Here is a 12374-nt window from a genome sequence, read left to right on the forward strand (position 1 = left end):
CTGCACTCCCAGCGTTTTGGGAGGCTGAGGCAGGCAGATCACTTGAGGTCAGGAATTCGAGGCCAGCCTGGTCAACATGGTGAAACCCCGTCTCTACTAAAAATACAAAAATTAGCCACTCATCGTGGTGTGTGCCTGTAATCCCAGCTACTCAGGAGACTGATGCACGAGAATCCCTTGAGCCCAGGAGATGGAGGTTGCAGTGAGCTGAGATCATGCCACTGCACTCCAGCCTGGGCGACAGAGCAAGACTCTGACTCAACAAATAAAAATAAAATAAAAAATGGGCCGGGCATCATGGTATACGCCTGTAATTCCAGCACTTTGGGAAGCTGAGGTGGGTGGATCATGAGTTCAGGAGTTCAAGACCAGCCTGGCCAAAATGGTGAAACCCCGTCTCTACTAAAAATATAAAAAAATTAGCCGGGCGTGGTGGCAGGTGCACGTAATTGCAGCTGCTCGGGAGGCAGAGGCAGAGAATTGCTTGAACCTGGGAAGTGGAGGTTGCAGTGAGCCAAGATCACGCCCAGCTTGGGCAACAGTGCAAGACTCCATCTCAAAATAAATAAATAAATAAATATTGAAAAATAAAAAAAAATACAGGGAAGCCTTTCCTAAATACACTTTCCCTGAGAATGACAACAAAGTACCTTTATCTTGGTCAAGTCTTAGAAAGTAAATATTTAATGAGATAAAGTATACATTATCTCATTACCTTATCTCATTTAATATTTACTTTCTCCTCCAATAACCTGGTTAGTAGACATTAATTTTTGTCATTCTATGTAGGAGGAAATTGAGGTTTTAACAGAACCTTGCTCAAAGTTTGGAGCAAGATTTAAACCCAGGTCTGTCTGACTCTCAAGCTCCACTCTGCTCATTGTTCTCTCTCTCATATGAAATATTAGAGTGCAAAGTGGCAGTTTTGGGATCAATTCTGAGAAGAGACTTTCCTTTAGGGCTGCCAGGATTGTCTGTGGGAAGGTCATGGACATAGAGGCCTGTGGGGCTGTGGTGTTAGGCCAAGCAGCCAGCTGTGACCAGTGGGAAGGGAGGACTGGGGAGGAGGTCTGGAGGGAGCAGGGCCTCCTGACTGCCCTGTCCTCCACACGTGGATCTGCTTTCTTCCAGGTGTGGCTCCACAAGGCGCTGCAGCTCCCTGAGCAACCTTCCCTCCAACATTCCCAGGGCTCCGACCCAGCCACCCTCAGGCTCCCGGCCTTCCTCCCAGCACAGAAGTGTCAGCTCCTGGGCATCATCCATTACTGTCCCTCGGCCATTCCGCATGACACTGCGCGAGGCCCGGAAGAAGGCCGAGTGGCTGGGCTCACCTGCCTCCTTTGAGCAGGAGAGGCAGCGGGCCCGGAGGCAGGGTGAGGAAGAGGCTGAGTGCCACAGGCAGTTCCGGGCACAGCCTGTGCCTGCACATGTCTACCTGCCCCTCTACCAAGAGATCATGGAGCGCAGTGAGGCCCGAAGGCGGGCAGGGATTCAGAAGAGGAAGGAACTGCTCCTCTCTTCTTTGAAGCCCTTCAGCTTCCTGGAGAAGGAGGAGCAACTAAAGGAAGCTGCTCGACAGAGAGACTTGGCTGCCACAGCTGAAGCCAAGATCTCCAAGCAGAAGGCCACCAGAAGGATCCCCAAGTCCATTCTGGAGCCAGCCCTTGGGGATAAACTCCAGGGTAAAGACATCCTTGCCACCTTGCTACCTCCTGCCTTGGGGTACCAATTCCACCGTAGGGATTTAGTCAGGGCCCAGGGGTTGGCCTGGCTTGGAGATTTGCTGCTTGGGTGGACCCACTAGAGGCTGCACATTTAGTGCAGGCCATCGGGGAGGGTTAGGTCTGTCTACACAATCGGGGCCTGTATGGAGTAAGGACTGAAAGGTCCCACAGTGTCCCCAAGGCTCGTCCTGTTGACAGCTGAGTGAATGCACATGAGGGCCTCTGCACCAGCAGAGGTGCAGGAATAGAGAACCAGTGAGACACCTGAGGACCAGCTTGGGCTCATGCCACCACCAGCATACTGCCCTGAGATGCTCCCCCACGGCCCCTTCATCCTGGTGAGGTGGCGTCAGTCACTGAAATTACCTGGGGGATGATTATTTACACATTTAAAAAAGTATAGCTCCAAATAAGGGGCTCAGGCTTTATTCACTTTTCAGTGGCATGTGCCGTGCTCCAGGCACTGTGCCATGGTGAACACACAGACATGGAGTTTGTAGACATGTGAGGACAACAGATAAACACAAATGCATACAAACGTGGTGAGTTATTTACAAGGATTAAAGGGGGAAGCATGGAAACGTATATCAGAGGGACCTAACCCGGGGATTGGTGAAGGAAGGGAGCAGTTAGGGAAGGTCCCCTAAGAAAGTGGGCCCTGGGGCTGAACTAAAGGAGGGGCGAAGAGGGAGGAGAAGTGGAACAGGCAGAATGTGGCATGGAGGGGAGAGAAAGTGGAGCATCTGCAAGGGCTGGAAAGGTAGAGGGCTGAGAGAAGAGGGAGTGGGAAGGGAGAGGCAGACATGGGCTAGACATGAGGAGCTTTGCAAGCCACGCTAGTGAGTCTGGACTTCATCCCAAGGGCACAGGGGAGCCACTGAGGGACTGAGGCAGGGTGACCCACGATCAGAAATCTAGTTCAGAAGGATCCTTCTGATTGCTGTGTAGATGATCCAAGAGGGCAGCAAGACTGGAGGGCTGCTGAGCCAAGAGGAAGCTATTTCACCATTCAATTGAGAAATTATGCAGCTGGTTGCAGGGATGAAGAAAAGAGGATGGACTGCAGAGAGGTTAAAGAGGAGGAAGTGACAACTTGTGACTGATGAGAGACACGGAGGAGTCAGTGATGTGGGCAGAGGGCCTGGGCAGCTGGGTGGATGGTGGGGCCTTTCTCTGAGATGGGGAAACATGGGAGAGGAGCAGGCGGCTGGCCCACTTCCTCTGCTTCATCTGTAAAGAAGCAGTCGTAGAAAGTGCTCAGTGAGTGTAGCTGGTCGCTGCTTCTGCAGCCTGACTGGCACAGGCAGTGGTGTTCTGGATGACATGTATTAACAAGCTCTCCAGAAAAAAGCAAGCAAGCTGGTTTGTAATGTTTGTTATTTTCTGTGGCATAAATACTCCTATTAAGGCCATCTGCAAGCATCGCACAGGATGTTAACGTGTCAGAATTCCCGAAAAGTTCATAGTTGCCTCCAGTACACTTACGGCTAGTGTGTAAAAGAGGGAAAGTTCTCTAACCCTGTAGGTTTCATGCCTGGTCCTTTCTCACCCATCACCATCCTGTCTCCACAGAAGCTGAGCTCTTCAGGAAAATTCGCATCCAGATGAGAGCCCTGGACATGCTCCAGATGGCCTCTTCCCCTATCGCCTCCTCTGGTAACCGGGCTAACCCCCAGCCCCGCACAGCCACCCGAACCCAGCAGGAAAAGCTTGGGTTTCTGCACACTAACTTTGGATTCCAGCCTCGGGTGAATCCCATAGTCCCTGACTATGAGGGCCTTTACAAGGCCTTCCAGAGAAAAGCAGCCAAAAGAAGAGAAACCCAAGAGGCCACTCGCAACAAGCCCTTCTTGCTGAGGACCTCCAACCTGCACCACCCTCAGCGGCCCTGCGATGCTGCCACCACGGGGGGGAGGCCGGTGAGAGCCCAGGCAGCTGTGGGAGGGTCAGGGCTAAGGCCTGAAATACAGGGTGGGGCCAGGTCTTTCTGGAAAGCACTTCTCAACAAGGGTTTCCTATCTTTTTTAAACACCAGCTCAGTTATAAACAGATTCACTTTCCTATAAACTCCAGACCACAGCCCAGCCTGGGCAACATAGAGACCCCATCTCTTCAAAACAAAACAAAACAAACATTTGCCACACGTGGTGGCATGTACCTGTAGTTCAAGCTATTCAGGAGGCTGAGGTGGGAGGACCACTTGAGCCTAGGAATTTCTGGCTGCAGTGAGCCAAGATGACGCCACCGTACTCCAGCCTAGGCAACAGAGTGAGACCCCATCTCAAAACAACAACAAAAAACAGGCCGGGCATGGTGGCTCACGCCTCTAATCCCAGCACTTTGAGAGGCTGAGGAGGGCAGATCATCTGCGGTCAGGAGTTTGAGACCAGCCTGGCCAACATGGCAAAACCCCATCTCTAATTTTGATAAAAATACAAAAATTGGCCGGACACGGTGGCTCAAGCCTGTAATCCCAGCACTTTGGGAGGCCGAGAGGGGCGGATCATGAGGTCAGGAGATCGAGACCATCCTGGCTAACCCAGTGAAACCCCGTCTCTACTAAAAAAAAAAAAATACAAAAAACTAGCCGGGCGAGATGGCGGGTGCCTGTAGTCCCAGCTACTCGGGAGGCTGAGGCAGGAGAATGGCGTGAACCCAGGAGGCGGAGCTTGCGGTGAGCTGAGATGTGGCCACTGCACTCCAGCCTGGGCGACAGAGTGAGACTCCGTCTCAAAAACAAACAAACAAACAAACAAAAAAATACAAAAATTAGCTGGGTGTGGTGGCCGGCGCCTGTAATTCAAGCTACTCCAGAGGCTGAGGCAGGAGAATTGCTTGAACCTGGGAGGCGGAGGTTGCAGTGAGCTGAGATTGCACCACGGCACTCCAGCCTGGGCAACAAGAGTGAAAGTTCATCTCAAAAACAGAACAAAACAAAAACAAGCCCTAGGGACACTCCTCTTCCTCCCTTGCTCTAGAAGGATTTCACAGAAATAAGTCCAAGCAGGCCTGAGAGGCAAGGAGTTGGGATCAGTTGTTGATGTTCCTATACCAATTCCAAGGAACTCTTCTCATTTGACTAAAAACTTTAGGATTGATATCCAAGTCTTGGCTTGGTTACGAAACTTGAGATCTCATTATCCTTGCCTTATTCCCAGGAAAAAAAAAAAAAGATTCTCATTTTCAGTCCTTCAGTTAAATTGAATCCTAGTAAAGATAGAAAACGGCTGGGCGTGGTGGTTCACACCTGTAATCCCAGCACTTTGGGAGGCCGAGGTGAGTGGATCACCTGAGGTCAGGAATTTGAGACCAGCCTGACCAACATGGTGAAACCCTGTCTCTGCTAAAACTGCAAAAATTTAGCTGGGTGTGGTGGCTCACAACCTGTATAGTCCCAGCTACGTGGGAGGCTGAAGCAAGAGAACTGCTTGAACCAGGCAGGCGGAGGTTGCAGTGAGCCTCAATTGGCCACTGCACTCTAGCCTGGGCAAAAGAGCGAGACGAGACTCTGTCTCAAAAAACAAAAAGAAACTAATCACACATGCTGTCCCACCAATACCAGCCTTTATTTCTTCTAGGATTCCCCACAGCCACCAGCTCCACCCCTGCCAAGGAGTCGTTCTCTGAGTGGCCTTGCTTCCCTCTCTGCCAACACTCTCCCTGTGCACATCACAGATGCCACCAGGAAGAGGGAATCTGTAGTCAGGTGAGTGGTCAGGCTGCACAAGACCCATGCTCTGATTCTGGCCCCAAATGCTGGAAACCTCCCTACTGAGGGGCCTCCTTTCCTGTTATCAGAGACACCTCAAGGGGTCAAAGGGAATTTTCTGATCAGGACAGGAACAATTGCGGTTCTCCACACCTGGTGCTTGGAGAACAGCTAGCCATCATTCAGCACATATTCACAGTGGGCTTATTCTGTGCCAGGCACAGTGTTAAGGCTGGAGATCTTAGAGAACCTACAGTTTATTATCTAGCCTGAAATAGAGAAAAGCAAAGAAGCAATGGCCGTATTTTCTGAGTAGTACAATGATTGGGGGTAGAGGGGACTGTGAGGGCACTGGGCAGCCTGGAGCAGGGGGTCTTGTCTTGTGGAATAGATGTCTAAAGTGAAACCTGAAACCTGGAGAACAAGGAACAGTTGGCCAGACAAAGCCTGGAGAGAAGGAAGGTTCCAGACAGAACATGGATAAAAGCCCATGGATGAGAGGAAGGGAGTAACGAGGAACAAGAATTCAGAGAAGCATGCTAGCAGGTGGCTGAAGTTGCCACAAAGATGAGACATCCATTGCATAGATTTGAGATTCTCTGAGATTCAGAGTCCGTTGGGAAGATGTCAGAGTCCGTTGGGCAGCAAGAGCCTGCTTATTTTTAACTCTTCAACTCACCTGACTCTGTTATGATGTTGTTCTCGTTGAGCCAGCCCCCAGCAAGGGTTCCTCCACCAGGCTTCGGAGCTGAAGTAGGCAAGAGAGGTCATGGTGTAATGAGCAGCTTAGGCCAGGGAGAGGACTAATGTCTTACTGCCTTCCCATGGGGCATGTAGGGGAGTACTCAGAACCTACTTGGATCTTTAAGCCCCACAGCAAGGATTGTAGAAAAGTACTTACAGTCCAAGGGATACTCCTTTCTTCTTCAGACTTCAGTTAGACCTACTAAATCAGGGCTAATTGCTCAGGATCCTGAGGGCCCAAGAAGCCAGGCCTCCTGAACAAAGAGGCTGGCCCACCTATAGAGGACATCCACATCTGCTTTCCCGCCACAGGGAATCTGACATATGAGCAGATTAAATTTGCATGTCCTTCCCAGTCTGTCCATTTGAATGTAAACATCCAAATAGAAGAGTCTTGATTGATTTTCCTTTTGGAAGAATTCAGTGTATTACCTTTTAGATAACTGAACAAACTAAGTGCTACAAGTTGAAGCCAAATAGTTTGCACTGAAGGAGGCTCATTTCCAGTTCTCTCTGAATATGCAGATTTGTATTCCCAAAGAACCATGAACCCAGATACCTTCCAGCCCACTGTTTACAGCAGAGTGGTCAAGGCCAGAGGCTTGGGAGCCAAAGATCCTGGTCCAATAGGGGCTTTTCCACTGGCATGCTGGGTAGCTTTGAGCAAGTGGCTTACCTCCTTTGAGCCTCAATCACCTCCCCTATAAAAAGGGGATTTAGTATTTACCTCATAAGGCAGTTATGAGGACTACGTGAAATGTAATGGTGCTTGATTCCTAATAGGGAACTCAGTAAGTGGCAGCTATTAGTATTATTTTGGATCAATAGGTGAAGACCTATTGAGTGTTGGGCTATTTAAGTAAGGATATATATATATTTTTTCGAGATGAAGTCTTGCTCTGTTGCCCAGGCTGGAGTGCAGTGGCGCAATCTCAGCTCACTGCAACCTCTGCCTCCCGGGTTCAGTGATTCTCCTGCCTCAGCCTCCCACGTAGCTGGGATTACAGGCATGTGCCACTACGCCCAGCTAATTTTTTCTGTAGTTGTGGTAGAGATGGGGTTTCACCTTGTTGGCCAGGCTGGTCTTGAACTCCTGACCTCGTGATCAGCCCACTTCAGCCTCCCAAAGTGCTGAGATTACAGGCGTGAGCCACCGCACCCGGCCTAAGTAAGGATATTTTAACTGACATTTCTCCAGTTCAGTAAATACACTTCTAGGGTAGGAAGTCACTGTGTCCCTAATGCTGGAAAGGCTTCATCTGCCAGTGCATTTAATCCTAGAATTTTATTATTTTTTAAAATGCCAGTTGAGGTAAATTACATGCCGCATTCATTGAAAACACCAACTTACTTTCCAGAAAAGGTTACTAAGATTGCTTTTATTTTATTTATTTATTATTTACTTTTTGAGACAGAGTCTCTCGCTGTTGCCCAGGCTGGAGTGCGGTGGTGCGATCTCGGTTCACTGCAACCTCCACCTCCTGGGTTCACGCCATTCTCCAGCCTCAGCCTCCCGAGTAGCTGGGACTACAGGCACATGCCACCACACCCAGCTAATATTTTGTATTTTTAGTAGAGACGGGGCTTCACAGTATTAGCCAGATGGTCTCGATCTCCTGACCTCGTGATCTGCCCACCTCGGCCTCCCAAAGTGCTGGGATTACAGGCGTGAGCCACTGCACCCGGCTAATTTTTTTTTTTTTTTTTGAGATGAAATCTTGCTCTGTCGCCCAGGCTGGAGTGCAGTGGTGCGATCTTGGCTCATTGCAACCTCTGCCTCCTGAGTTCAAGCAATTCTGCTGCCTCAGCCTCCCAAGTAGTTGGGATTACAGGTGCACACCACCACATCCAGCTAATTTTTGCATTTTCAGTAGAGTTGAGGTTTCACCATGTTGGCCAGGCTGGTCTTGGACTCCTGACCTCAGGTGATCCAGCTGCCTTGGCCTCCCAAAGTGCTGGAACTACAAGCATGAGCCACCACGCCTGGCCTGAGGTTGCTTTTCAGAATGCCCAGGTTGGTAATCTATACTCTCTTTCTGCCTCCTCCCTTTAGAAGTGCACTTGAAAAAAAGAACAAAGCAGATGAGAGTATTCAGTGGCTGGAGATCCACAAAAAGAAGTCTCAAGCAATGTCCAAATCTGTGACCTTGCGTGCAAAAGCCATGGATCCCCATAAAAGCCTGGAGGAAGTGTTCAAAGCAAAGCTGAAAGAAAACCGGTCGGTATCCCCTATGTGTCAAAAGGGGTGCTTGCCTTGGGATCCAGCAGACCACTGGCCTGTTGCCAGAAAATGCAAAATGGAGTTACTGGGGTAGGCAGGCTCCTGTAATCACAGCGGCGGGGCCATGATTTTCCAAGTCACATAGGAATTTACAATGTACATGGGAATTACACTGCTTAACTGGAAATGAACGGTATTCTGGATTGGAAACGATGTAGTTTTTTTTTTTTTTTTGAGACAGATCTGGCTCTGTTGCCCAGGCTGGAGTGCAGTGGTCGCGATCTCCACTCCTGCAAGCTCCGCCCCCGGGTTCCGCCATTCTCCTGCCTCAGCCTCCCGGTAGCTGGGACTGGCCATGCAGCCCGGCTAATTTTTTTGTGTGTATTTTTAGTAGAGATGGGGTTTCACCATGTTAGCCAGGATAGTCTGGATCTCCTGACCTCGTGATCCGCCCGTCTCGGCCTCCCAAAGTGCTGGGATTACAGGCGTGAGCCACCGCGCCTGGCCTAGAAACGACGTAATTCTAAAAATCTTGCTAATTCCAGGAACAATGACCGTAAAAGAGCGAAAGAATATAAGAAAGAACTGGAAGAAATGAAGAAGCGAATACAAACAAGGCCGTATCTCTTTGAACAAGTTGCCAAGGTAAAACTAAACCATCATTTGTTTTCTTTCTGCCTTAGATAAAAAGGCTCTGAGAAATTATGAAACAATTTTAATATGTGGGTATTAAACATTTCCTTGAGGCCCAGAAATTCTAATTTCATTACTACCTTATTTTCCCAAAATAAATAGTACAGTAGAGAATGCTGCTTGTGTTGATTTCATCCAAGAGTGGACTCCAAAGGCATTGGTAAAGGGATATTTCACTTCCTAGAACTTTCACTGTAGTCTAGCATTCAGAGTTCATCAGACCTCAGAGACAGGGACCATTTGGCTCTTTCTGCGCTCTGGAGCCACTGTTCACAGTGCTGGAAAGGTCTCTCTCCTCTGCCTGTGCTGCTGGCCCTGGGCCTCCCCAGTCTCTAGAGCTGTGGCACATTTATAAGTCTCCAAGGATTAGGATGCCCACAAACACCCCACTGGCTTTTTCTAGACTAAGTGGCTTTCAGGCTGGAAGCCTGAAATTTTTTTTTTTTTTCTTTTATTTTGTTTGCGTGTGTGTGTGTGTTCCTTGTGGAGCAGGGCTAACCCATAGGCAGTGTACCCAAAGTATCCTGGAAGACTATCATTTTAAGATATTCTCTATAGACTTTTAGGGACATTGGACTCAGCTGAGATCTCCATAAGGATGTAAGGATGCTCTGGTTCTGCTGCATTAGGCTCTGTGAATCCTTTTCCTCTCCAGTTTCAGACAAGTTGGGGCTCCCTAGTGACCTAGTTCCAATGGTGGGGCGTTAGCTCCATCTTATAGTTAGTACATTGTCTAGGCATTTGCTGGCTTCACTTCCTCCTCCCTCCGTAAATCTTTCTCCTCTCGCACACACAAGCACACATGGTCTTGGATTTACTTAGCAACCTGCATTGTTCAAAATCTCTCATGCTTCTTTATGTTAATGTTAAGCAAGCTCACTCTTCAGATCTCAACAGATCTTTCACCTCTCTAGGAAAAATACAAAGTACTCTATGATTTTTTCTTGGAATACTTAAACAAAAAATAATAATCTCCTGGTCCACATGCAGACCATCTGTCCTTCCATTAAGAGTCTTGGTGTAGCTTATTTTTTATTTTAGTGCTCCTGATAATGCTTTGTTGCTTTAAAATCTTAGAAGGTTTTTAGTCCATCCTTTTAAATCTGGGTCTCATTTGTCTCCCAAAAGTCTAAGTCATTGCTTTTCAAAATTGTGGCTCCTAAATCAACAGTTTGGCATCTCTGGGGAGTGTCAGAAATACACAATTACGGTCCTCATCTGACACCTACCAAATGTGAAATCTGCATTTTAACAAGACCTCAGGTGATTTATACCCACATTAAAGCTCGAAAACAAGGGTTAAATAATTTTCATGCAAATCCGTGCCCCATAATAAGGGTAGTGGTGGTAGTGGCAGTATTGTAAGAATACTGATTAAGTACTTTAGAATTGTCTGGTAATTCGTAAGATAGCTACAACAGATTAATTTCCATCCCACAGGATCTAGCCAAGAAAGAAGCAGAACAATGGTATCTAGACACCCTGAAGCAGGCTGGGCTGGAGGAAGACTTTGTGAGAAACAAGGGTCAAGGCACTGGGGCTGTTCAAGAGAAGGAGACCAAAGTCAAGGATTTTCCCAGGTAACCTGAGATGTTGCTGTCATTCTGCAGCTTTCTAAATTGTCATACCCAGTAATACCACTGGGAGGAAACTTTAGAATAGCCACTGGTATTTTGAGATCATAATCCTATATTCATATAATAAGTAATCCAGAGATCTCCCTCCAAGTAACACATTTGAATTTAGACAGTGGTGCAGTTGTGAATAAAATCTGACAAATTGTGTTTCGTTTTCTTCCATTTTGAAACAGATCATTTTCCAATTCCAGTTCCAATTCCATGAGCCGAAACTATTTCTATTTTATTTTTGAAGAAAAATCATGTATATTTTGACTTCTTATAAAACTATAAAACTGTTTTTCTAGCATTCCTTAAAGGTAGCTCATTAGTATCACCTTCTCCATAACCCATTTTGATATTGAGTCAAAGGACGAAAATAGTATCTATCTCCACTATTCTCAGTTGTTTTGTATTTTAGATCCTAGCAGCCCCTACCCTAATTCCTATCTCAGTTTTATACCCCTAGAAATTTTCCTTTACATCCCATGTAAAATAATAATAATGTTGATACTTTTCTTTTTTTTTTTTTTTGAGATGGAGTCTTGCTCTGTCGCCAGGTTGGAGTGCAGTGGTGCAATCTTGATTCACTGCAACCTCTGCCTCCCAGGTTCAAGCGATTCTCCTGCTTCAGCCTCCCGACCCGAGTAGGTGGGACTACAGGTGCCCACCACCACGCCCAGCTATTTTTTGTATTTTTAGTAGAGATGCGGTTTCACTTTGTTGGCCAGGATGGTCTTATCTCTTGACCTCGTGATTCGCCTGCCTCGGCCTCCCAAAGTGCTGGGAGAGACCATTCTTAAACCTTACACAGTGCTTTAAGATTTTCTTTTTTCAGACCGGGCACGGTGGCTCATGCCTGTAATCCCAGCACTTTGGGAGGCTGAAGTGGGTGGATTGCTTGAGCCCAGGAGTTTGAGACCAGCCTGGACAACATGGCAACCCCCATCTCTACAAAAAGTAAAAAGAAAAAAAAATTAGCTGGGTGCAGTGGTACGTGCCTATAACCCCAGCTTCTTGGGAAGCGGAGGTGGGAGGGTTGCTTGAGCTGGGCTGTCCACGCTGCAGTGGGCCGAGATCATGCCACTGCACTCCAGCCTGGGTGAGAGTGAGACCCTGTCTGAAAAAAAAAAAAATTTTTTTTGTTTTTCGTGTTTTATTCTGCAGGTTCCAAAAAACTGCAAAATTCACCATCAGAGATCCAGAGCAGGGTTTAGAAGGATCTCTAGAACAGCCTGCAAGCCCCAGGAAAGTACTGGAGGAGCTGTCTCATCAATCACCAGAAAATCTCCTATCACTTGCTTAATCACTACACTTAAAATCTCTGCTTTTGAAAAATATTAAACAGCTAACTTGGGTTTGAGTCAAGGCAGGAAAAACTTGGGTTTCGAGTCATGGCTACTGCTAGAAGATGGGGAAATGAAGAGTAGAAGATTAATAGGCTGGGCGCAGTGGCTCACGCCTGTAATCCCAGCACGTTGGGAGGCTGAGGCTGGCGGATCATCTGAGGTCAGGAGTTTGAGACCAGCCCAGCCAACATGGCAAAACTCTGTCTCTACTAAAAATACAGCTGGGCGTGATGACACGTGCTTGTAATCCTAGCTACTTGGGAGGCTGAGGCAAGAGAATCACTTGAACCCAAGAGGCAGAGGTTGTAATGAGCTGAG

At 47.7% G+C, this 12374-nt stretch overlaps 1 protein-coding gene across 1 annotated transcript in view; it reads left to right on the plus strand.

Moving 5' to 3' along the window:
- The window catches only part of FAM161B (FAM161 centrosomal protein B), a 16281-nt gene extending 4195 nt beyond the window's left edge, over window positions 1-12086 (plus strand). The window contains exons 3-9 of the mRNA XM_009211945.2: window positions 1132-1682; window positions 3297-3643; window positions 5303-5430; window positions 8231-8395; window positions 8944-9043; window positions 10532-10671; window positions 11875-12086. Coding sequence (XP_009210209.2) covers window positions 1132-1682; window positions 3297-3643; window positions 5303-5430; window positions 8231-8395; window positions 8944-9043; window positions 10532-10671; window positions 11875-12013 — 1570 coding nt within the window. The 3' untranslated portion in view covers window positions 12014-12086. The remainder of the gene's footprint in view (window positions 1-1131; window positions 1683-3296; window positions 3644-5302; window positions 5431-8230; window positions 8396-8943; window positions 9044-10531; window positions 10672-11874) is intronic.
- The last annotated feature ends 288 nt before the right edge of the window (window positions 12087-12374 follow it).

This window comes from Papio anubis, chromosome 7, assembly GCF_008728515.1.
Source record: "Papio anubis isolate 15944 chromosome 7, Panubis1.0, whole genome shotgun sequence".
NCBI classification, from domain to species: domain Eukaryota; kingdom Metazoa; phylum Chordata; class Mammalia; order Primates; family Cercopithecidae; genus Papio; species Papio anubis.